Below are 26,656 nucleotides of genomic sequence, written 5' to 3' on the forward strand. Positions count from 1 at the left end.
CCACCCCCAAACCACAGCCTGTTAACTTGTATACTGGTGGACATTTGAAATTCAAACACTCTTTTGGCTTTCATCCAGATTTGCTTATGATACGGGTATGATCATTTCTCTTCAGGTTGGCATGTTTTGCGGTAGGTAAACAATATTCAATGCCTGCTGTACGAATCAGTATTCTGCTTCTCAACAACATATGGATTAGTCATGCTAAGACCTGAACCAGATGACAATTGGTACAGATGTTCTTCCCAGCTGCCATTCCTTCCAGGTAGCCCCAAGATTTCGTGTATACAATATACTGCAAACCTCATTTGTCTCAAAAGTGGTTCCAATGCAGAAATGTCTGGAGGAACGACTTTGGGGACTCCAACCCTGTCACCGAGCGATACCTCATAAGCATAGCACAGATGCCTTCAACGTGCAACTACAGATCCACCTTTGTCCAGTTTAAAAATGAAGGTGTGAGTGGAAAGGACGGTGTGGGCACCGCATTAACAGGATTAAAAGATCCAGTCTATTCTCAGATTCTCTTTGCAATGAAAAGACAAGATATGAAAACATTAGCTTTAAAAGACCATTTATTTATTGATCTTAAATATTTACAACTCACGGGTTAAAATATCTATCCATTTATTACCAATGGGCTATTTTTTGGGATTTTTGTTAGGAAGGGGTTTCACCTGTTATCTTTACCACTTTTATTTCTGAGGGAAGAGAATTCCAGGTTATCTTTCTAACTCTATACTCTGCTTTCTAGTTGTTTTAAACCAGTCACCTGGCTATTTCAGTAAATCTCAACGACAGCCTCATTAACAGGCTAGAAATAGTTTCCCATCTCTGAAAAGAAGGTCCCACTGACTTAGCCACTGCCACATATCAGCTGCTAAACAACCTATTGTGCAAAGCATATTGAATACATATAATGACACTTTTGAGTGACCGTAAATGTACACTGATAGCATTCCGATGGAAAACCAGAAATGGAATTTCTTCAAGAAACATAATAATGGGGGACACGGAGGCACAGCAAGGATTTGTGAAGAATGTATCAAGGAGAACTGATATTTCCACTTAAATAGCAAACAAAAACCCCTCCAGCCTAAACAGTTCCTTTGTACACTACTATTTTATTAGAACCCAAGTAAGAACATCTTTAACGCTTTAAGAAGATTACTATAAATTACTCTATAACTTATGTTTTGCATGTTTTTTAAATGTTCATAATGCTATAATTTATTTACTTAATTTTACACGAAGATATAAAAAAAATAAATATTGCCATGCATAACTTGTTGATATTTTTAAAAAACCACAAATAAATAACTTGAAATGTTGTCTAGAGAAATTGTTCCTGCATACTTGTTAATTACAGGGTACTCGAGCAAGTCTATTTTAACATAGGATCCTCAAACTGAAAAAGCTTCCAAACAAAGCCAAACATAATGCCCTTAAATGATCAAAATGTAATTAATGCTAAGGGAAAGAAAACAATACAAACCAAAACTGGAGTGCAAACACCTTTTTCGCTGTAGGTTTTAATGGAAAAGGTTTGTGAGCAAATGGGGTTCCTTCCCAAAGGCATGCTGGAAACATGGAAAGTGAAGTGAGAGGAACTGGGGAGCCTTCCTCAGTCAACCTCTTATCTTATTTCAGCTTCCTGAAACGTCCCTGGTTAAGACCTGTGATTAAAGAGACACAGACAAGCATTTATAAATGTCCATCAAGGTTCCTCGTTAAAGCTAAAGTCACACACTAGGGACAGGTGGTCTGAAGGGTAATTGAAGGACGGTAGTCGGTTGGGTCCAATCTGTTCCTCGGTGAGCAGAGCCAGGGCTGACCTCACGCTGAGCGCATGCTTGGAATACCAGATATAATCCAGAGTGTGCCGGCTCTCGCCCGAGGTCCGGATCTTCCAGGTTGTGTACGGAGGTTCCGACTGCCCGTCCGCGCTCAGCAGCTTGTAGGCGCTGTTCAGGTTGAGGCTGGAGGACGCGAAGTGTCTGTAGACCTCCTCTGTTGGCTCTGCGTTGAAGTCCCCACAAACGATAAGGGGAATCTTGGCTCCCTGGGTGATGTTCTGCAGGTTCTGGAGAAGGTCACAGCCTTGAGCTGATCGAAATCGCTCCCAGCCCGTGCGAGCCTTCAGGTGGGTGACGGCGATGCAGAACTGCCGGCTGGACTCCTTGCACTCTAGGGTCTGGGCAATGGCCACCTGGTTGGTTTTCAACGTCATGGCTGTCAGCCTGATGTTGGCACTGTTGACGAGCTTGAATCGGTTTTGGAGAAAAAACAAGGCACAGCCATCTGGTCCGTTGTTGTGTTCCACGTCCAGACAAGGTGACCAGGGCTTGGGGAAAAACGTGCCCTGATAGCCCAGTCTACCGAGGAGGGGGCGGAAGGTGTCAAAGTAGTGGTCCACCTCTTGCAGGCATAGTATGTCGGGCTGGTAGGCTAGGATTTCTTCCAGGATGAGACATTTCCTCTCTTCCCACTTGAGTGCTTCAAGAGGGCACTGTACAAAGTTGTCTTTGCCTTCTCCAAGAGCTGAAAGAAAAAAGGCGGTCAGTGGTCAGCTACTAAGAACCGCTACTAAGTACCTGCGAGTCTCCTTAGGTTTGACGCTACCCAAGACCTTCAGAGTGCTTCCCCTGCTTCAGATGCTCTGGGTGGTTCTTCTCTTACCGCACCGACCTACCAAACTGAATAACCTCTTACCATCCAGATGAAGCAAGCAACTAACTGATCCTTTCGTATTAAAACTATTTCTTGTCACTATATTCTAGGACATAAGATCTTAAGTTTTAGCTTTAGACAGTGTTCTCTGGCGTCCAAGAGCGTCCAAGAGATCTAAACTACGCCAGATGAAGTAAATACATTTAACTCTATAGAGTGATTTCAACACTGACTTATAATAAATAAGCCATACCAGGCCTTTATAGACACCACTTAGAATAAATGACACCCATTTAAAATGGGCAGCTTTTTCCTACACCTGGAAAAAACAAATGAATCAAAGACTGGAAAGTCAGGGAGTATGCCCTTCTTTTCCAGAAAAAATGGTGACCCTGGTTTCTTCTTAAAATTTCAACTGCGACATGATCGGCAATAAAGTTGACTGACACACCTGTTTTTTAACTGAGCAGACCCAGGAAAGGAGTCCTTTCTACCGTACCAAGTGACATCTTAAAGCACAGAGAACTGAAGCAACATCTCTGGCCTCAAGTTACGAAGAGGCGTCTGGATGAGAACCCGGCCTCAGGAGTACCCCGACTCAGCACCACCCCTACACAGCCCCCACTCCCCGCAGAAGGCTCAGGGTCACCCGTTCGGTAGACTCAGTTTCCCCCTTCCAGGTGCTATCTTAGTGCTGTGGACTCAAAGTGGGAGACAACTGATGAAAGCTTATGGGCTAACAAGAGACAGGAAGCATGTGCCGGGAAGCAGACACTTTCCCCGAACGCGGAAAGTCTGCACACGTGGAAGGTAAGGAGTACGTCTCGAGCTGCTGGACTGGGCAGTGAAAGCCAGGCGACTCCCCTTCCTAACCTCCCCGCGCGGGAGCTCCCCCGGCCGCCCCAGCGCCCCGGCCCGCCCGCCCCTCTCCCTGCGCACAGGCGGCGGGGCAGGCGGAGCGGGAAGGCGGTCACGGCGCAGGCAGGCGTACCTTGGGCGAGGATGTTCCACTGCATGACCCGGATAGGCGTGTGGCTACTACTGGGGCCGTCGGCCCTCAGATCCACGAAACCCCTCTGGAAGCGGGGAGGCCGGGTGTGCAGGACGGCCCTGCACTCCTCAAGGAGCTCTTTAGGGTCAATGGGCTCCAGATGTTCCGGGTCGGGCGCCACCAGATACTCCGGGTGCTGGGCGGCGGGGCTGCCGTCGAGGGTCTTGGTGAGAGCGCTGTAGAGCCTGCTCGTGCCGTTGCCCATGGGACACGCTGTGGGGAAGGAAAGCACAGTCACTCGCCCGGCTCGTCTTCCGTTCCCGTTCGGCTCACTCGGCTCAGCCGGAAGGTAAGGCACTTAACTGTCCATAGAAGCCGGGAGCTCAGTTTAGGGCGATGTCGCCACGTTCGCGTTCTACAGGGCGGATTAAAGGAGCTTCCGGGTTCTAGCTTTCTCTTAGGGCAGGTACTTGAAATACCGCTGTTGAGATACCTCGATCTTTACGGCTTATTCTAACCTAGGATCTGTCTTTGTAATTTATAGACACAGTCTTATGAAAGCATGGCTAAACAAAATCCATATTCCTTTTTCTGTGCATTTTAAGTGAGAACGTGAAGACCAGTGTGTACAGAGCCAGATATCAGAAAGCCCAGTTAATCCTGGAGAACAGGTTCGGTTAGAGCAGGCTGTTGCCCCAGCCACGTCACCTATACAGATCCCTCTGCTATGGCGAGAAACGGCTGGATTCAATCCATATCCCGCTTCTCGTACATGTTAACTGCACACCAGGGACCTGGCTTTCTGTGGGACACTGAACATCACTGAGCAGTACGGTCTGTAATCTAATATCGATTGCCAGATTTTTAACAAATCAGAAAAGGGGCTGGGAGCAGAGGCAGTTGCCCACATTTTCTGGGATCCTGGGAGGAGAAAGGGCGAGGAGAGGTGCAGGAAGCACCGTCAGTGCACTTCCTAGGGCTTCCTATTTTTATCTAACTCGACAATAACTCACTAAGGAGACTAGAGCACAACCTTCGACAAGTCAGCCTGAGGACAGTTGTGGCCGTCACCTCACTTGTAAGTAGCTGATTGCTCTTTTAAAGGTCAGCCTTGTTTCCTCTTCATTATAGTGTGAATCAGGGGCAGGTTTTACCTGGAACCACCTGATTCCGTGCGGGGTTCCTGGTATGGAGGAACCTGGATTTCCCTACCCCGTCCAAGTCCTTGCCTCCTCTTGAAGGACACAAAGTTTCCTTCATAAAACGTATTATTTGGCAAGCTGATTGCATCTGAAACTAGCAGTTGATCGAACTTGCTGTAGCAGGTCACAAAAGCAGATTCAAGTGTTCACCACCAAGGGTCAACAAGCATGCAAGCATGCTTTCTATCGTTCCTTTTCATCAACTCAAAAGTAGTTCCCCAAGAAGAAAGCTAGATTAAGGCAAAGAAACACACCAGTTTTCCCAACATACATTTCTGTGCACGTGCAACTGCCAGCAAGCCTGTTCTTCTCACAAACGCACATGCATGAACACACGCAAACACCTGTTCCGAAACTGTTTGATTTGAGTATTTTAAATTCCTTTTAATAAATTTGTTTGCCTATCTGAGTACATGGGTCCACAGGAATTTTCTTCTTGGCTGGCAGTACAACTCTGAAAATCTTTCTTCTGTACTTCTAGATTTTTGGGTTTTTTTTAAGGCAGTAAAAATATTACTCAGCCATAAAAGGAAACGAAATTGAGTTATCTGTAGTGAGGTGGATGGACCTAGAGTCTGTCATACAGAGTGAAGTAAGTCAGAAAGAGAAAAACAAATACCGTATGCTAACACATATATATGGAATCTAAAAAAAAAAAAGATTCTGATGAACCTAGGGGCAGGACAGGAATAAAGACGCAGACGTAGAGAATGTACTTGAGGACACGGGGAGTGGGAAGGGTAAGCTGGGACGAAGTGAGAGAGTGGCATGGACATATATACACTACCAAATGTAAAACAGATAGCTAGTGGGAAGCAGCTGCGTAGCTCAGCTATGGGAGATCGGGAGATCAGCTCGGTGATTTGTGACCACCTAGAGGGGTGGGGTGGGGTAGGGAGGGTGGGAGGGAGATGCAAGAGGGAGGGGATATGGGGATATATGTATGTGTATAGCCGAACCACTTTGTTATAAAGCAGAAACTAACACACACAAATTTTTAAAATTAAATAAATAAATAAAAGGCAGTAAACAGTCCTACTGGGGGACTTCCCTGGTGGCACAGTGGTTAAGAATCCACCTGCCAATGCAGGGGACAGGGGTTCGAGTCCTGGTCTGGGAAGATCCCACATGCTGCGGAGCAACTAAGCCTGTGCGCCACAACTGCTGAGCCTGTGAGACACAACTACTGAGCCCACATGCTGCAACTACTGAAGCCCACACGCCTAGAGCCCGTGCTCTGCAGCAAGAGAAGCCACCGCAATGAGAAGCCCGAGCACCGCAATGGAGAATAGCTCCCACTCGCCGCAACTAGAGAGAGCCCGCGAGCATCACGGAAGACCCAACACAGCCAAAAAATAAAATAAATTAAAAAGAAAAGTCCTACTGGTTTCTCAAGTGTGGTTTCCAGATCAGCAGCGTCAGCATCACCCTAACGGTAGACCAAACTGTCACAGGGCATCACAGCAAATTCACAGGGGCTCCAGTATGTGACATTCGTCAGGCTCTAGGCAAATGACCAGCTTGATGCAGTTCACTTTCAACAGGACTGCTCTACATCCTTTTAATGACATCATATCCTTGCCAAGCTGAGTTCTGGGGTAGTTGCTGTGATAAAAAGCAAGTACCATGTGAAAATGAATGTGAAAAAGAGGGTAACAGTGTCCAACAGGAGTCGAAGGTTTGAGGAGTTACGTGAAGCCAGAAAAACTATGCTGAGTCACACTTCTTTCTAAAAACTTAGAAAAACCTTCACATGAAGTGAATAAGGAACAGGTTAACGTCTGTTCAGACAATAAAAGTGTGCCAGAAAGATATGGCGAGAAAGCCAATCAAAATTATATCCTATTGCAAAATGAGCTAAAAGATAAGACAATGACAGAATAGCCTAAATTAGAAAACTCAGAAGTGAGGCAACACAAAGAATTAGTAACAAAAAACATAACAAAAAGAAATGAGGAGATAAAGCATTTAAGAGACAGTGGCAAACACTATGTACTAATTTTAAGCGAAGATGCAACATATGGGTAAACAGGGGTTCTTGTAGCAGGAAAACCAATGCCAGGAAATGAAACAAATACTAAAAACTATAAATCGAGAAAACTTTTAGGAGTACAAAGTTTCAATCATGCAGGATGAATTAAGTTCTGGAGGTTTAATGTACAGCATGGTGACTACAGTTAACAATAGTGTATTCCATACTTGAAATCCTCTAAGAGAGGAGATCTAAAGTGATCTCACATCCCCACTCCCTCAACCACACAGGGTAACTATGTGAGTGAGATATGTTAATTAGCTTGACTGAGGTAATTATTTCACAACGTTTACAAATATCAAAATATCATGTGGTTTACCTTAAATACATACAATTTTTATTTGTTAATTATACCTCAATAAAGCTGGAAAAAAATAAAGTGAATGGTTTAAAAGGAAAAAATTATGAGGTTAAAAAAACATGTATCATGGACACACATACCTGAGAATATCAACCCAGAATGACCAACACCAACTGGGCTGTAAAGAAAAAGAAAAAATCCCTTGGGCTCTAGGCAAAAACAGCAAGTAACTTCCAAGGACAATTAGAGTATCACCGGACTTCAACTGCAATGTTTTATACCAGAAGAAAATGAAGTTACACATTTGAAATATATGTCAAACTTTATATATATGGCTCATCAGTATACGAGGATACAAGGATTTTATATCCAGCAAAACTGGAATACTGATGCCAGGAGCACTTCTTCCAGAAACTACTAGAGTAGGGGATGGCAAACTGCAGCCAGATATATTTTAGTACAGTCCTCAAGCAAAGAATGGTTTTAAAGAGATGTTACACACACACACACACACACACACACAGAGTACGTGACAGGATTGTTTTTGGCCCTCAAAGCCTAAATGTTTACTATCCTGCCCTTTTCAGAAAGGTCTTTGCCACCCCTGGAACTAGAGAACAAGATTTACACCAAAATGACCAGAGACACTGATTTAAGAACTGGTGGTACTATAGTAAACATGTAGCTACTTAGAAAATCAAATCTAAATGAGGTTAAAAGACAGAGTACAATATACAATGGCTATGTGATCTGATAATGACCCAATGAAGATTTAGTACACCCAAAAAAAGCATGGGGGTGGGGGGAAGCAGGGACCAGAAAGAAGCAAGCATATTCAATTAAAAACTGTTTAATTGTTTTTAGGGAATTCCCTGGCGGTCCAGTGGTTAGGACTCTGCTCTTCCACTGCAGGGAACATGGGTTCAATCCCTGGTCGGGGAACTAAGATTCCCGTAAGCCGTGCATGGTGCGGCAAAAAAAAAAAAAAAAAAAAAAAAAAAAAAAACTCCAAAAAACACAATCCACAACACAAAACATTGATAATTTGGACTTTTATCAAAATAAAAAACTTAAAAAAACATTCTTGTTAAAGCTGGCTCATTTTGGACCAATAGTGGATTATTAAATCTTGTTATTCACCTTATTTGTGACTTTTGGTGGTTTTCAAAAATTAAATTTACCATCAAAGGACAAAGCTTTGCAGCAAAAAAGAGGAAGGATGTACTGCATCGTGGGTATCAAAGCATCAGTTCCAGTCCCAGCTCTACCACCATTCATTCAGCTGTGCCACTCTCCAGAGCTGCTGACAAGGCTTGTTAAGTGACCATGATTTCTTTAAGATTATTTGGAAAATGCATCTAGGTTAGAACAGGTACCAATTTCAAAATAGCATTTCTACTAGAGGGCACACACATCTCTATTAAGAAAACTTGCGTATGTTATTCAGAATGACTTTTATTCCCCTCAAATTTGAGTCCCCAAATGGGCAATTTCTGTTGGGTGTAATAACAGTACTCTGGAATGCATTAAAGGTTGTCTTTTCAAAAGTTTTACTGACATAGACCTTTTGCTCTTGTTTCACTAGATTCATCTACCCAAGAAAGAGAATCGGGCAAAATTTCAACTAAGAGACTGGGCAGAGGGGAATTTCAGGGCATATTTACTATAGTCCTGTCTCTCCTCCTTAGATCTTACAGGAAACCCTAAGACGGTCCCCCTGATGGACAGATGCAAGCCTGAATACCCTGTTTAATAACGAAGCCAGCCTAGGACATGCCTTCTGATACCAAAGTACCTGGGAAGCTGATTAACCAATCAGCTGCTCGCATAGAGAGCAAGGCGTCAGGACAGAGACACATGGTCCTGGAAGATGGTTCCACCCTCCGCCTAGACAGCAAGGCTCTGCTCCCGCTGGGCACTCTACATTCTGTCCACCCCTGCAGGTCACTCTCTCGGCCAGTGGGCACTGGCAAAACTAATCTCCACAATCTAATCTAACCCTGCAGTCCCCAGGAACCATCTGTCTGCAGTATGCTGATTTTACATTCTTATTTCTCTGTTCTCTGAACTTCGGGAAGAGCATTCCATACCTATAAAATATGAGCTGATCTTTTCTCTCAAGAAGTGTTTGGTTAAAGATTAATATATACATAAATTAACGAGAAAAAGTGAATGCATACTATGTGGAATGGGCTAGGGTACAGTAAGGGCTAAAACCATCAGGATGGATAAGAGTAATCAAAGACTTCAAAAAAGGACTCAAGATATTCAGCTCTCATTCCTGACTACACCACTTCCTTGGTAGGTGGCCACCATAATCCCCTGCCTCGCTCTCTCACACAGACACCACTCTGGTCCATAGGAAATAGACACATCATTGAACAGACTAAAAGCTCTCTCCTTATTGGCTATGGGGCTTATTTTGTACGGGGGAGAGACAAACAAGGCGATAGACATTTTGTCATATGGTGAAAAGTGCTTTGGAGCAAAATAAAAAGGAGAAAGGGGAGACAGGGAATGCTAGGGAAGGGAAGTTGCTAATCTATACAGGATGCTCAAGGGAGTCTCACTAAAGGGTACAGAGATCTAACTGTCACAAGGAAACCCGTCTTAGAGAAATCCAAGAACATTCTGGGCAGAGGGAACGGTGAATGCAAAAGCCCCGAGGAAGGAACATGCTTGGCAAGGCTGCTGAACAGCAAGAGGGTTAGAGTGACTTAGAGAATGAACAGAAGATGAGGTCCATGAGGCAGTAAGGACAGGGGAGCAGACTGTGTAGGCCCTGGGAGGCCATTCTATGGACTTGAGCCTTTATCCGAGATAGGAAGCCACTGGAGAATTCAAAGCAGGCGAGAGACTCTGATTCATATTAAAAAAAATCTCACTGGCTGATTATTAAAAATATACCACACTGTAGGGAAAGAAGGGCAGACATAGGAAACCCATTAGGGGACAGTTACAATAATCCAGGCAAGACAGTGGTAGCTAGGAGAAGTGGTAGCAGTTAAAGTGGTTGGATTCTGAATACATCCAAAGTTGAAGCCGACAAGTTTTGCTGATGACTTAGATGTGGCTTGTGAAAGAGTAGTCAAAAGTTTCCAATCGGACTTCCCTGGTGGCGCAGTGGTTAAGAATCTGCCTGCCAATGCAGGGGACACGGGTTCGAGCCCTGGTCTGGGAAGATCCCACATGCCGCGGAGCAACTAAGCCCGTGCCCCACAACTACTGGGCCCGCGAGCCATAACTACTGAAGCCCATGCACCTAGAGCCCGTGCTCCGCAACAAGAGAAGCCGCCGCAATGAGAAGTCCGCGCACCGCAACGAAGAGTAGCCCCCGCTCGCCGCGACTAGAGAAAGCCTGCGCGCAGCAACGAAGACCCAACGCAGCCAAAAATAAATGAATAAATAAATAAATTTATATAAAAAAAAAAGTTTCCAAGGCGGCTGGCGGAGCAACCAGAAGGGTGAAGCTGCCAATACAGGTTAGGAAGACGGGGTGGGATCTGCTGCAAGACATGACTAATGCTCAGGAAGAGAGGTGCAAACTGGAAATGAACACGTGCAAGACGTTCGTGCACAGACGAGGACTCAGGCTCTGGGAGGGTGTGGTGAAAATGTGCAAAGAAGGCAAAGGCCAGGGGCAGGACAGTCAGGAGAGCAAAGTAGAGAAAGCGTTTCGTCCATGAGGGAGCCGTGTCCTGTGTCAAATGCTACTGATAGTTCAAGGAAGATGAAGACAGAACACAGCTCAGATCTGGATTTGGCGACATGGGAAACGGTGATGAATTTAATGACAGCGATTTTTGATTTTTGGTGGAGGTGTGGGGAGAATAGGGAACAGGACAGAGAGTAGAGATGTATTTTGAGAAAATCTTGCCCCCCTCCCCCAAAAAAGGAGAAATGGAATGGTGGCTGGAGATGGAGGCATGAGAATTTGGGGAAGCTGCTGTATCATGTTTGTTTGCTAACGGGGGTGACACAGTAAAGGGAGAAACCCACGAAGCAGGAGACTTCAGGCATGACAACGTGAGGAAGCCGACAAGTCCTCCCCCAAAACAATTATCAACCCGGACGAGAGTGTCAAAACCAGCCATTTCAGTGCTCTGGCTGTAGACCAAAGGCATACAACGAACTGAGAAGCTTTTATTCACAAAAGCTATTGAACTTCAGTTAAGGACAGTGCTAGCCTGTGCCGGGTCCTGCCGGGGCTGGTCCCACCCCTCCCCCTCAGCTCCATGGAAGTATTCAACTAGGGAGGCAAAGGTACTAAATTAAGATAAAATCTGCCCAAAAGAAAGGCTCAGGCCCTGATGGCTTCGCTGGTGAGTCTACCAAATATTTAAGTAAGAAGTAGCAATCCTTCACAAACTCCCACTTACTGCTTCCCACGTATAGCCACTCTGGAAGACAGTTTGGCAGTTTTTAAAATACACATAGAATTCATGCCCCTAGGTATTTACCTAAATGAACTTAAGTTCATTCAGGAATATGTATGCAGGGACTTCCCTGGTGGCGCAGTGGTTAAGAATCCGCCTGCCAATGCAGGGGACACAGGTTTGAGCCCTGGTCCTTGGCATGTGGAAGATCCCACATGCCGCAGAGCAACTAAGCCCGTGCGCCACAACTACTGAGCCCACAAGCCACAACTACTGAGCCCGCGTGCCACAACTACTGAAGCCCGCACGCCTAGAGCCCGTGCTCGGCAACAAGAGAAGCCACCGCAATGAGAAGCCCGTGCACTAAAACGAAGAGTAGCCCCCGTTCACCACAACTAGAGAAAACCCGTGTGCAGCTACGAAGACCCAACGCAGCCAAAAATAAAAAAAAGAAGGAATCCCATGGTACTGAGCTGGAGTCAGAGACATCAGCCTGAATTCATGTTTCACTTACTATACATATAGATGTGTAGATACAGAGATAATTAGCGATGTGGACGGCTCTGTATTTCCACTTGCTGTCTGCCATGAGCTAATCATTTATTTAGTTAATGCTACCATCCACCTGCTTTTTTCCCATGCTACAAATGTCTATTTTATATCTTTATATGTCCCGGGTTATTGTGAGTATAGAAACATAAATCTAAAACATTTTGGTAAAATATAACATTACTTCTTAAGGAATTTTGTTTGATTTTTTTGTGGGACCCTAGGAGGTCCTGATGCCTTGTCAGGCCCCAGCAGATAAGGTACTTCTGTGGCAATGAACGCTTTCAGTTAAAACTGTCATTTTTACATGATGCTAGGTAAACATATATAATAAATACACATGAATATTTATATATTTACATCTATAAGATAAGCTATATTTAGCCAATAAGTATAAAAATTGAAACGGACACATTCTACACTCACAACTCAGCGCGCACACATGGCATACATAGATATCTAAAAGGAGGTTCACAGAACGGCTTTTTTCTGCATGACATCTGGGCCATTTTCTGGTGTATTCCATGTCTTTTTTAGCCGTGACCCGACTACGTCTGGTTTCCGACCCACTGATGAGGCACTGCTCCAGCAGCAGCTCAGGGCGTGGTTCACGGGCCACTGGGGTGTCTGAGACTCTTGGAGCCACGCACGGCCAAGGTTTTCATGACCCCGGGCTCCACTAGTGGCCACTGTGCTCTTCCCCATCACTCAGGGTTTTAATTTAAAAGTGGCTGTTTTACTTTAAAATGTCCCTTAGTGAGGCAGTAGTAAGTATCTCTGTTAAATGTGCAGCCTCGATGACATATCTTTAACATGTGACAAAATGGAGAGTCCACAGAAACACTTATGCTGCACACAAAATACGCTGCCTTAGCGCTCGGGTGAGCGTCTGAGCTGCAAAATGAACCCGTCCCAGTCTTCATGGAACACCATTTCACCTCGAAGAACCGACAAACTATAGTTCATCACATATGGACACTAGGCAGACACTTATCCACTAAAATGTAAGAAGAAGTCAGCCTGTCCCTTTAAGGAAAACAACTGACAGCGGTTTTTGCCCGCGAGGAAGATTTCCCAGAGGCAGTTCTGGAAAACATATCTGCCATCAGGAGCCTGACAAGTCCCCAATACTTAAAAAACATTTCTGACGAGATTGGTGGTGATAGTAACTACAATTATTTCTATATTGTATAACACTTGGAAGATCTGCATAACCCAGTTAAACAACATTTGCCAAATAACCAATACCAAAAGTTCACTGACATATATGGTATCAGATTCCATGTCACAAATAACTACGTATTAACATGAAGACTACCACAAAAAAAAGCCTATCCACAATTATCTTATAAGGCTATTAAAATACTTTTTCCCAATTATATTATCTGTGAGAGACGGAATTTTCTTCATATATTTTAACCAAACTATATCACAATAGATTGAATGGAGAAGCAGATACAAGAATACGGCTGTCTCCTATTAAGCCAGACTTTAAAGAGATTTCCAAAAATGTCAAACAATGCCACTCTTTCACTAACTTTCTTTTTGTCTTGGAAAACAGTTCAAAAGTGTTACTTACGTTAACACTGATTTTACTATTAAATGACTTGATAAACATTTAAAAATTCTCGTCTTACTTTCTAACATGATATATAAACATAGGTCATATTAATTATGTTATATATTAACCCACATAAAACAAAATTCTGGGGGACCCTCCGTATTTTTTAAGAATGCAAAGGGGTCCAGAGAACAAAAGGTAGAACAAAAGGTGAACCAACCATCACCTGAGTGTAGACATCCCGTTTCAGGGGATACGAGCAAAGCAATCCCTGGGGAGAAAATGAGAACTAAAAAAGGTGAAAGGAAATAACAGAAAGTAGACATGTCTGTCATTCACACAGAGCACGTATCTGAATTTTTCTCAAACTGACAGAGCATCTGATCACGAAAGGTGGGAGAGGTCGCTGCTGCTAGGCTGTCTCCACGGCACTCCAGAGACCAGTACTGTCTCCAAATCACGGACAAGCTTCTCTGACCTCTGTCCTCATATTTCTAAGTTCCAACCTAGATTTTCCATAACTCAAAAATATTCTTCTCATCAAGTCAGGTTACTGAACCAAATCAGAAGGGATTTAGGGAAGTCCCAATTCATTTCTTCCTGTCTTCAGTTATTCTTTTTGGCTTTTATCCTAAGAACATACGGGCTTATTCAGTTATTTTTCAAGGCTTTATATCCTAAAACTTTCTGGTAACATACAGACATCAATTCAAAGGAAGTGCTAGGGAATTAATAACTCAAAGTGGACACCATGGAGACTTCACATGCTATTTTTGCACTTGTAACACCGTCGTAGCAAGGCTCAGAGCCACCCAAGAACTGCAAGGTGGTAAGGCAAGTTATTTAAATTTGAGAACAAAGGAAAGCTGAAGAGCATGCGACACCCTTCTGCCCCTCCCCCATCCTGAGAATGATGCCCATGACAGCTAATGACTGCTGAATGCTTACTATATACACCACTCGCAAATTAAGTAATTCTCACTACATTCCTAGGAGGTAGCCACTCTGATTATGCCCCTTTTACAAGGAGGGATAACTTAGTAACAATTCTCTCACCTGTTTTAAAAAAGTCATTTTTTCTTTTAGAGTATCGACCATTTAAAAAATTTTTTCACACATAAATACAAGTCCAATTCCAAAATTGCTTGCCTTTCTGCTGAAGTTTTATACCTTAATAGGGGTTGCCATTCAGGGCTTTAAAACGATCGTCAAAGGTTCTGAACAGCAACATGGAAAGCCACTTTCCTGAGGCAAGGCAGCACAAACAATTCATCCAGGTGGTTGCTAAGATACTGGAGAGCATGAAATCTTGACAAAACCTCTACTGAACTTTTATGTGGCACTCATACTGGCTTCTGGGTCCAATTTTACATGTGTTTGGAGTGTTATTTATTTGACCCCATATTATATCGCTTTTTGCCCCAAATTCATTTTTTTTCCAGCCACTTTACTAGAGAAAGTATCAGCCATCATTTCAATGTAATGCACAAGATGTAATTTATACAGGCAAAAGGCAGGTGACAACAGCTTTACTTCTCATGCCTTTATTTCTCATTTAGCTGCACCACTCCCATCTCTTGCCATTTCCCAATCCTATAAGCATATTTCCATGTACACCGAGAACTGGATGCCTGCATTCTGTGATGATATGATGACGATGAATAAAGACGTCACTGCTATTTTACTTTATAGGAATAACTCTTCTTACCCTTGTAATAGCCTTTAAAGGTCTGCCAGAGAATTCAGATTATTTAGGTTCCAGAAATACAGCAGTGGTATGTAAACTTCCCCCATTTTGTCATCCCTTTATTTTCCTAATAAAGCAAAAGTGGGCGAATTACTAAAATACAGAATACATTTACTCTTTTCACTACTGATTACTAAAGCAACTCTAAAGCAACAGGCAGACCACCATATAAGTTCCTAAGAGTGCCAGCCATCAGAGGGAAATGATCAGGGTTTAATGACAACACCTTCAATCAGTAACTAGAAGGCTGGATGAGAGCCCAAACAGTTGAGACCTAAACTGACTGGGCTGACCACCCCAAGCAGTCCTAACGGCACTGAGAAATCACAGCAGAAAGACCTCTCTCCACGTAACATTTCTCTACTTACCCAGCAATTGCGTCTTCTAGAGTCTGCCCAAACCATTCAGTCTGTTAATAATTTCTCACAACTAGTCTGGGCTTAGTCTCCTGAAACGATGGCTTGGCAAAAATGTTGGTTAAAAAGCAAAAACTGAAGAAAAGCCAGGATTCTCTGGGTCCACGCCTGAGAATCTGCTGGAGCTGACCAGCCTTGGGCCCTCGGAAACCTCCAAGCGTAAAGTACCCAGAAGTGTAAAAGCACAGACGTCACGGGAAGGCATCGCTGAACAGCGAGCCTGTGCTGCCACCTACTGGCCGTGTGCTGAACCACCTCGGAAAGTTTAGACGGCTAACTCAGCAGCTAGCTTTCCCTGGGCTCCTTAGAGCAGCTTCCTGAACACACGCGGCCACCTTCAAAACAGTCACAAGATAACCATCGACCTAAAACAGCCTGGGTGCTGGATATGTGGTATAGTTCGTATTTACTGAAGAAGTCAAAGATGCACAGCCCCCCACCTCCCAGCTTCATGGAGCAAGCCCCAGTGGCTCCCTTTTTCTTACACGTGGCCTTCTTCTCTTACTTAAATCACCCTTGACATTTGAACTACAATCCCTGTCCTTCACTCATTAGTTCTATGAGGAGTAGGGACTACATCTGCCTTGATTACCACTTCCCCTGGTACCCGGTACCCGGCCTAGCGCTTTAAAAATGTTGATAAAAGAAAGGATGGCAAGTGGCAGCAAAGTGTTACTTAAGGACCCCTGTCGAACACTGGCAGAAGAACCGCGTTACGTTGGTAGAGCACTTAATGGTGCACTAGGCACCTTTACTTGCTGAGACACCTGTTACCCTCTCAAGAACCCCTTGGCTCTTTTATAGATGAGGCTCAGAAGTGACTTGTCCTGAGTCACTATTAAACGTACTCTATCTTTTTGGAATTTTGTGAGGCTGTAGTCAGGGCCCTCTCTTTGTGTTTATGTACCCATCAGCTAGAACACCGAAACTCAAAACAGTGCAACACGTCCCCGGCAGGTCCACCTGGTAAATGCACACAACCACCTTCAAATTGTGGACTTTAGTACATTACACTTCCTGGGTCCTAGAGACCAGACTCTAAGCATGGGAAAGCCTTACGGCGAAAGCTTTCACTTTTCTCAGTGAGGCAAAATGGTCTCGGGTTAGGCTGCCTCGTTTCAAATCCCAGTTCCTCCTTTACTAATCAGATTGTGACCAAGGTATTTACCTCTGTGGCTCAATTTCTTCATCTGGGGATCACTGTGACCTACTTGACTGGCTTACCGGCCGCTGAATTAAACTAGCTGTACCCAGCACCTTCGAAAGGGGAGCTAAATGTTAGCTATTTTGTTACTGTTAGTGAAGCTCACTTTCTGGGTTTAAAGAGAAGCTACTTTTACCACTTGAGAGCCCACCATGTGCCATACTCCTTGCATGTATTTTCATTACTCTTTCCAACCATCCAGCAAAGTAGGTATTGTGTTTGTCTACTTTTATAAACACGGAGACTGAGGTTAAGCGATTACCTGGTTTTCTCAGGATTGCACAACTGGCAAAGGGTCGGGCCCCGGAGAAGGCTGCCTGCACCTTGGACCGCAGCTCATCAGCATCCCTGACAGTGCTGGTCCAGAGTCAGGCCAACTGGCTGGAGGCACGCCAGGGGCGCGCAGGGAATCAAGAGGTCGAATTCCACCTCCTCCCTCTGCCGAGGACGTCACGAGGACGTCACCGCCGTCACGGTGCGGACGCTGGCACAGCACAAAGTGTACAAAGCGGTGTAATGACCCACATGGCATTACTCGAGATATCAAGTGAAGGTCACGGCTCTCAACCTAGCGTGTCTAAAATTACAAGATCCTAGACGCAGTGTGACAATCCCAACGACCTCTGCTAGGCAGAGGTCACAGACAGGAACGCCCAAGTGTCTTCCGGACAAGGCTAAGCTGTACCTTCAGTCACGCCCGATTCATCTAGAAAATATGGCTACGGGAGAAAGAAACCCCTCCACAATGAACGCTGAGGTTAACCTGTTAAAATTGGCGCTCGATTGTTAGTGGGCTGGCCAAGCATTTCCACAAGCCGGGCTTTTCTAGCATAATGCTCTGAAGTGAAACTGAAAAGGCAGAAACGAAAAGAATCTGGTGGGACAGCAGCTCTCCACTAAGACATCAGGTCTGTGTTACTACCTGATGCCCATCACTAACATTCCCGGGATACTCAAGAAGCGGGCCAGGTTTACAGCTATGAATGGAAATATGGAGTGTGGCGCCAAGAGGACTATTTGCCTGATATTTTTCCCTCTAGATCAGAGGTCCACACACTACAGCCCGTGTATAGTATTTCATGATGTGAAAATCATATGAAATTCAAACTTCAATGTCCGTAAATAAGGTTTATGTATTGTCTGCGGCTGCTTCCACACTACAGCAGCAGAGTTGAACAGCTGTAACAGATATTTGGTCTATAAATCCTAAAATATTTACTAGCTGGCTCTCTATAAAAAAATTTGCACACCCCCTGCTCTAGATTATATTGAAATGAATTATACAGTTTGTACATACTTCAGAAAACCAATGAAAGACGCAGTCATTTAAAACAGGGGAAAACAATTCATATATAAATTTCCATAGCCTTGCTTGAATAATTACGACACATGTAGGAAAAGAATCATCTTTTAAAATCTGAAGTGAAACTCTCAGTAGTTTTAAAATCTCTAGTCCATTGAGGACACGCGGAGGGGGAAGGGTAAGCTGGGACAAAGTGAGAGAGTGGCATGGACATATATACACTACCAAATGTAAAATAGATAGCTAGTGGGAAGCAGCTGCATAGCACAGGGAGATCAGCTCGGTGCTTTGTGACCACCTAGAGGGGTGGGAGAGGGAGGGTGGGAGAGGGAGGGTGGGAGGGAGACGCAAGAGGGAGAGGATGTGGGGATATATGTATACGTATAGCTGATTCACTTTGTTATAAAGCAGAAACTAACACACCATTGTAAAGCAATTATACTCCAATAAAGATGTTTTTAAAAAAATTAAAAAAATAAAAATCTCTAGTCCTTTTTAAAATGGGAAATGGTAAGTTGTGTACAATGAATAGGTCATCGGGCGTGAGGCTGAACATAAATTACTCTCCTTCCTAAGAGCTTTCAGGAGTAAGGTACAAGTAGGCAAAATGTTTTAAAGACTGAAACAATAACATGGTAAAGCAAGAAAGGATGCCACCAATGGGCCAAAAATTTGGAAAAATTCCAGGAAGGCACAGACAGACAGGTTTGAATGAACAGAGGACCCAGAGTGGAGGAAAATGCAGTACAAGCTACCAAAGGTAAATTAAATATGGCTCTTCCCAAGGGAGCTTTGAAGAAACCCCCAGCTGAGTCCACAAAGACAAAGGACAGGGGAGGCAGAGAGGCGATTGTCAGGGTCACTCTTTCAGGAAGGCACTTGGCACAGCGGCTAGTTCCGCCACTTCCCCTCTCTCTCACAGACAGAAGAGGGTGGCTTCTGCCAGCTGGAGAGGAGGCTTCAGGGAAGGGGGGACAGGCCCTGGAAGGGCTCCCAGGGGCGATGGACGTAAAGGGAAGCAGAGCAGACCAGGCGCTAACCCTGGACCTCAGGGATATTTGTGAAGTGCGGGCTGGAGCAGGCGAGCTAAGCAGCAGAGGACACAGAAGGGAGCCTGCCGGCCCGCTCAGGGGCTCTACAGGAGGCCTGGCTGCCCCCCCACCTAACCTCCCCAACTACAGGGCATGCAAACTGCTCTCCCCGGAGGAAAGGCCTGCCGGAGAAACATGCACCCATAGCTACATATATTCACAACTACATAGGACACAATGTAAGACTAGGCTTCTGTGAAAAAAGGAGCGGAGAACTAGAAAATGTCCAGAAATTGTTAACGACTGCAAAATAGACACGTTCAGAAAATCTCATGAAATAGAGATAAAGACTTGAAAAAATGAGAGGAGCCATAGAGGGTGGGTCCATATGGACAACAATCTGTCCAACGGGACTTTTTAATAACATGAGAAGGGGGATGACATAGTAATGAATATGATACAATAACCCAAGAAATAATAGAAAATCTTCCTGTGCTAAAGAATGGGATGTCCTTAGACTGAATGGGCTCACCTGACGCTGAGACATTTATCCTGACAGAACTTTTGAACACCAAGGACAAACAATCCTAAACTTCTGGAGATAACCAGTACTGACAAAGACATTTAAGCTCTGAGGGAAAACATTCTTATTAATGGGCATGTGTTACTTGTGTAATTAAAAACTATCATGATGAAAAGCTGCTCAACATCACTAATTATTAGAGAAATGCAAATCAAAACTACAATGAGGTATCACCTCACACCAGTCAGAATGGGCATCATCAGAAAATCTACAAACAACAAATGCTGGAGAGGGTGTGGAGAAAAGGGAACCCTCTTGCACTGTTGGTGGGAATGTAAATTGATACAGCCACAAGGGAGAACAGTATGGAGGTTCCTTAAAAAACTAAAAATAGAACTACCATAGGATCCAGCAATCCCACTACTGGGCATATACCCTGAGAAAACCATAATTCAAAAAGACACATGCATCCCAATGTTCACTGCAGCACTATTTACAATAGCCAGGTCATGGAAGCAACCTAAATGCCCATCGACAGACGAATGGATAAAGAAGATGTGGTACATGTATACAATGGAATATTACTCAGCCATAAAAAGAAACGAGATTGGGTCATTTGTAGAGACATGGCTGGATCTAGGGACTGTCATACAGAGTGAAGTCAGTCAGAAAGAGAAAAACAAGTATCGTATATTAACGCATATATGTGGAACCTAGAAAAATGGTACAGATGAACCGGTTTGCGGGGCAGAAATAGAGACACAGATGTAGAGAACAAATGAATGGACACCAAGGGGGAAAGTGGCGGGGTGGTGGTGGGATGAACTGGGAGATCGGGATTGACATGTATACACTAATATGTATAAAATGGATAACTAATAAGAACCTGCTGTATAAAAAAATAAATAAAATTCAAAAATTCAAAAAAGAAAACTATATGAAAATTTTCCAAATAAAATTCAGCATGAACCACCTAAAAGAGAAATGTACATCAACCTTGAATTGCTAAGTATTCATCAAGTGTGATAACCATTCAAGTGGTTATCAAGGTCCTATGAATCCTGATTAGAGACTCCTAACAATAAATATATATACTGAGTCTCCCTCCTCCTTCCAAGAACCTGAATATACCTGCCTCACCTCTTTAGCAAACATCCCATCACAGGAACCTACAGAGTACATATTTATCCACCTACCTACTCTATAAATTGTACACTCCCGTTACAATGTCAGTGTCAAGTTCTGTCTCACTGAACTTTCACAAATACACCAGTTCTTTCCTTTTCTTGAAGCTCGCTTTTGCTCAGGGAAACATTCTTGCTCAGGCGTCTCCTGAATTGTCTTAGGCCCCAAGCTCAACACTCTTAACACTATTCCAGAATTCCCTCCGGGTTTCCCAAACTTTCCAGGAGGAATAAGTACCTCTAGGAGTGGAGCTTATAAAAATACTCCCCAGGCTTTCCAGAGAGAATCACCCGGGGCACTTGTTAAACACAACATAGCCAGGATTCTCAGGAAAAATTGATTCAAGTAGACAGGTGAAAGACCCAGATGATTCTCAAGTGCCCCTCTTCCCAGGGTGTTCATCGCTGTTCCCACACCTGCCACCCTCTTCCAGCACATGGTCTTCTCTTACCCTCCTTTCTCGCATTCAAAGCAAAGTTTTTTTCCAACAAATCTGGCCACACTCATGTCTTTCTTCTCAATCTCTGCTGCAATTAGTCATGAGAAGCAATAAAATATTTGGCCTTTTAAGTGTACTGTGTTTCAGTAATACTTGTGGATCAATTGATACCGATTTATCTTATTAATTTTTTTCCCCTAGGCAAAGTCCAGCAAGCGAAGTTAAATGATTTGCAAACGTTCATACAAGTGTGTTGAATGTGAGTCTGGAGCCATGGTTACTAATTCAAAAGCCCCCAATAACTCACTGTATTTAAGCCCTCACCATTAAATGCTACAGGAAAACAATACCTTGGTTCTCCTACAAAGAAAGCAATTTATTTCTGTAGAAGCTTGATAATTACAAGCTTTTGCATTTCTTCTCTCTCATAAGCAGCTTACTCACATCCTTAAGGGACATACTAAATAAAGCCGCCTCCTCAAATGAGCCCGTATTTGCTTTTAAAATTGTACCAAGAAAAAAAGCAACATGTTCCAGTGATGGAGAACAGTAATTCAGCCAACTCTTCATTAGCTGAGGAGGAAGGCATTTATAAACCCACAGATGACACCGGACCAGTACAGTCATCCAGTACAGTAACTGTGGCAACTGCTGCTTCTTTATGGGGGCTGCTGTCCTTCCATGAGAAAAGGTAGCAAAACACTGCTAGGTCCCCTTTTAAATTCTAATAACCCAGCATTTGATGACTGCAAAGGGGCTGCACTCATCTTTCCAGTAACTTCTGATTGCCAAGGGGCGTAAGTTAGGAAGGAACTGGTTATCAAATGGGGTCAAGTGTGAGGCCTTATTACCCATCCTCCCGCAAAAAGGTGCTGGAGGGAAGAGTAGCTTCAGTTCCCTGAAGGTTTCTCTAGCTAGATGTCTAAACCTCGGGGCCTGTAAGAATAATCTGGTTTTTATTATTGTTGTTATTTTGTTAAGTAATGTGGAATCTGGGGCCCACCTGTAACGATTCTGTTTAGTAAGTCTACAGTAGGATCTATGAATCTGCATTTATTTAAAAAGCACCTAATGCTGGTTCTGAGGCTCTTTGGGAAACATTTTGCAAGGCATCTCTTCTCTCACCCTGCCACATCCATGCTTCATGCCTTCCACTTTGCTCCTGGCTTTTCCCAAGCAAAGTGTTTTAATCTCTTTCCATCCTAAACTGCACTTCAAGGCCCAGCTCAAATGCCAACCACGTTTTGAAGCCGAGAAAGATCACCACTGCTAAAAGGGACTTTGCGCTCTCTGGCACCCTTGTGCCATTTGCAAACCTTTAATTGTAACAGACTAAGAATAAAAGGTGTTTGATTTCATTAAACAGTCATGTCTTTGTGCAAAACTCACCTCTCTTACTGGGCACTAAACTCCTTAGAGGCAGGCTAAGTCTCACGTTCTTTTACCTCCCATAATAAAGCACCTACAGAGTGAGACAGACTGTAAGTTTCTGAATGAATGAGTGATCAAGCGATGAACTGATGAATGCATTCATGAGTGTCTTCCAACAAGTAGCTGAAGCGAAAACTGCGCAGAAGCCAGAAAATTGCCTAGATCTTGTAGTAGTAACTGTCTATAATAGTTTAACTACCATAAAATCTTTCAATTTCCTTCTAAAACTTCAGGGGACTTCCAGAAAGTTCATTAAACACCCTTCTAGGTCCAAAGCCTAAGATTCCAAATGTTCTGGACTTTCTTCCTCAGCCAACAGCACAGCTCTCTGTATGTGTGTTACGCAAGCTATCTGTACTCCCAAGATGAGCCTACTGACTAACCCCGAGGGGCCTGGAGGAAATTTAAGGTGAAAGGTTAAGATAGAAGAGACGGCTAGGAAGACCCCAATTGGTTTTCTTTCACCCCTTCTCCCACCTCAAACCTAACAATGTTCCTCTTGAAATTTTCCAGCAAGAAAAAACACTGACCTTTCCTGGTGGTGCAGTGGTTAAGAATCCGCCTACCAATGCAGGGGACACGGGTTCGAGCCCTGGTCTGGGAAGATCCCACATGCTGTGGAGCAACTATGCCCATGCGCCACAACTACTGAGCCCACGTGGTACAACTACTGAGCCCGCGTGCCTAGAGCCCGTGCTCCGCAACAAGAGAAGCCACCGCAATGAGAAGCCCGCGCACCGCAACGAAGAGTAGCCCCCGCTCGCCGCAACCAGAGAAAGCCCGCGCGCAGCAACGAAGACCCAACGCAGCCATAAATAAGTAAATAAATAAATTTATCTAAAAAATACTTTATAAAAAAGAAAAAACACTAACAGATATTAGGTGGTAACCATTCTAACAGTTATTTCACTGTGCCAAATTCCTATAGAACTGGAAAGAAGATCTCAATGACTGCCAAGTTCACCCTTTTTAAGAACACTAAAGAATTTAGAGTCTCCGGTAACCAGTTTAACATCCTAATTTTATTTTACTTTATTTTATTTATTCATTTATTTTTGGCCGCACCGCAGGGCATGTGGGCTCTTAGTTCCCCCGCCAGGATCGAACCTGCGTCCCCTGCGGTGCAAGCGCCGAGCGAGTCTTAAACCACTTGACCGCCAGGGAAGTCCCTAGTCCCATTCTGGGTGATCACTTTCAGTAAAGAAAGCCACACTGAACATATTCTTTTTATTGCTCAATCTGTCCTTAAGTAAATCCCAAACTTGGGAATTCCCTGGCGGTCCAGTGGTTAGGGCTCAGGGCTTTTACTGCCCTGGCCCTGGGTTCAGTCCCTGGTCTGGGCATCCCGCAAGCCACGCAGCGGGGCCAAAAAACAAAAACAAAACAAAACAAAAAACCCGTTAACCCAGAATTTTTGGAGCAAAATGTAGTTATTTACAATCTAAGATGCTCATACGTCTTAAACAGCAATAAACTTGAGCACAACCAAAATACACTTTTTTAGTGTGATAAAATTGCCAGTTTTGAAAGAGAAGCTTTATTCCTCATTTTGAAAAGTATGACTACTTTGTATGTAAATTGTGGCCGCGGTAATGGGTCCTCAGGCAGAAACCTCGGTGGCCAGAAAGGGGAAATCCAGGGCACGTGACGTAGAAAATTGGCTCTTGGCAAAGACGGCATCACCTTTGCAAGATCTTAAGCTAGGTATACAGGACGCAGAATGACGCAAATATTAAGACGGGAAGGCTCCCGAAAGATTTCAAATGTATGTCCAAAGAGTCAGTGCGTGTTATAACACACTGTTCACATGACATTTTTCAAAATTCAGAACCTAAAAGCCATGCAGGCTACGTGATCAGATTAAGTGTAACTTTAGATTTTTTGTTGGTTTGTTTGCATAAAATGTTCCATCATTAGTGCGATTAGAAACAAAACACAAATAACCTGCGGCCTCGGAAGGGGAAAACTTACAGGTCAAGAGCGAGAAATACAAAAAGCACGGCATCGAACGGTAAGGATCAAACTAGAAGCCCCCGCGGGGTTCCGGTTCTTACCGGACGCGGTGCAAGCCCCAGGCAAGGGAAGGCGAGGGCAGATCCGCAAAGGAGAGCGGAGACAGCGGCTCAGGGAGAGGGGGACCCGCTTCCCGGTCCGACCCCACCGCCCGGCGGCCCCCGGATCCCATTCATTCCGCGCCGTCTCCAGGTGGCGGCCGCGCGTTGGCCGCCGCCGCGTTCTCCGCCCGGAACCGCCGCGCACTCACCTGTTCGGGAGCACGACCTCGCGACGCCGCGGGCCGCCGAGGCCGCCGCCAGGAGCCGGGGGGAAGCGAGGCGCGGGGCGGCGGCGGGCGCGGGCGAGCGGCGGCGCGGCGGCGGGCCGGGCGGGCGGCGCAGGCCGGGCGCGTCTCTCTGCAGCAGGGCGGAGCAGAGCCGCCGCGGGCTCTGATACATGCCGGGCGCCGCCGCCGCCGCCGCCACCCCCGCCGCCGCCGCCGCCGCGGCCCCTGGCGCGCCCAACCCACCCGCGGGCCTCGCCGACGCGGGCGAGCCGAGCAGACTGTCTGGGGCGTCCGAGCGGAGGCTCCCGGGCTCCTTCTCTTCCCGCCGCGGCCCGGGGGAAGGTGCTGGGCAGGCGAGCCCGAGACTGAGCGGCTGATGCTGCGGCTGCTGCGGCTGCTGCGACGCGAAGACACTGTCTGCCGCCAGCCGGCGAGAGCTGCGGGGTAACCGGCGAGCGCAGAGCGCTGACAAAGCGGGCGCTACCAAGCGCGACAGGGAGGGGGGATCCATGGGACCGGAGCCCGGCACGACCAGGCAGGGACTCCTCGAACCGGAGTGATACTACTTTGGGAGGAAGCGGATCTTAAGCTATTTATAGGGTGGGGGCTGTGGGAGGTCCAAAGTAACAAGAATCCCTTGAGGCGGTTTTAAAGGAATGAGCCTCCCCTTCCGCTGGCTGCAGTGGAAACGCCCACAGGCTGGGAAACCCAAGACAGCTCCAGGGCTGTGGCCCTGGAGACACGTGGGTGTCCGAATGGAAGACAGCGTCCGTGTGTACGTGCGAGTGTACGTGTGAACCCGGCAAAGGGTGTCCGCCCCCGACGCCGTCGGCGGAACATGTTGCGGTAAACGAAATTAAGCACGATAAAGCCCCCACTGTGTGCGAGGGCGATGCTGAGGAAGACAACATCCCATTCGTCAAGAATGCTATCCTCAGGCAAAGGGGGCCGAAGGTGGCAAGAGAAATCAGACCATAAAGCTCTACAAGGTAGATTAAGATCAGTGCCACAAGTTTTCGCAAGTTTGGCGATAGAGGTCATAACAGGCCTGCGGTTTCTAGAAGGTTTATTAGAAGACTTGGCATTTGTGTTGGGCAAAGACTTGAAGGTCTCGGTTTTACACTTGTGGAATTTGCGGGGGAGGGGGGGAGAGTGGTGGTGATTTACACATGAAAAAGGAATAAAGAAAGTCCTGAGTGTATTTACAGGAACAACTCTTAGTTATGTAGGATGGACGCTAAGGAGTAAGAAGACAGATGCTTGGATAGGTTATACTGCGGGAGGCGGACGTTATATTAGACGTAATTTGGTAGGAAACAGTGAGCGGTTTTGTGAGCTGCGCAAGGATATGATTTAGGGCCGTGGTTTCCTTGAGGTCATGTATCTCGGGCGTGTGAAAAGGCAAGAGGGAGAA

The 26,656-nt window shown here is 45.1% G+C and overlaps 1 protein-coding gene across 2 annotated transcripts; it reads right to left on the reverse strand.

Annotated features, from left to right (window-relative positions):
- Nucleotides 1-557: 557 nt before the first annotated feature.
- On the reverse strand, nucleotides 558-25,414 carry NOCT (nocturnin). 2 transcript variants are annotated; one of them, XM_061191080.1, is made up of 3 exons: nucleotides 25,225-25,414; nucleotides 3,662-3,934; nucleotides 558-2,541 (listed from the first exon to the last, which is right to left on the reverse strand). In XM_061191080.1, exons 1-3 carry the CDS (start codon nucleotides 25,412-25,414, stop codon nucleotides 1,718-1,720), a joined length of 1,287 nt encoding a protein of 428 aa, XP_061047063.1. In that variant the 3' UTR covers nucleotides 558-1,717. The 2 variants fall into 2 exon arrangements, with proteins under 2 accessions (XP_061047063.1, XP_061047064.1); XM_061191081.1 differs by lacking the exon at nucleotides 25,225-25,414 and adding an exon at nucleotides 15,798-15,992.
- Nucleotides 25,415-26,656: the final 1,242 nt, after the last annotated feature.

The sequence above is a fragment of the Eubalaena glacialis genome, chromosome 5 (assembly GCF_028564815.1).
Source record: "Eubalaena glacialis isolate mEubGla1 chromosome 5, mEubGla1.1.hap2.+ XY, whole genome shotgun sequence".
Taxonomy (NCBI): Eukaryota; Metazoa; Chordata; class Mammalia; order Artiodactyla; family Balaenidae; genus Eubalaena; species Eubalaena glacialis.

What these genes read in the sequence shown, in the direction of transcription:
- NOCT (XM_061191080.1), bottom strand. Translation starts at nt 25,414, where the DNA reads ATGTATCAGAGCCCGCGGCGGCTCTGCTCCGCCCTGCTGCAGAGAGAC. An exon ending in GAGGTCGTGCTCCCGAACAG is followed by an intron (nt 3,935 to 25,224) that starts GTGAGTGCGCGG and finishes CCTTCCCCACAG; the next exon opens with CGTGTCCCATGGGCAACGGC. An exon ending in GTGGAACATCCTCGCCCAAG is followed by an intron (nt 2,542 to 3,661) that starts GTACGCCTGCCT and finishes TTTTTCTTTCAG; the next exon opens with CTCTTGGAGAAGGCAAAGAC.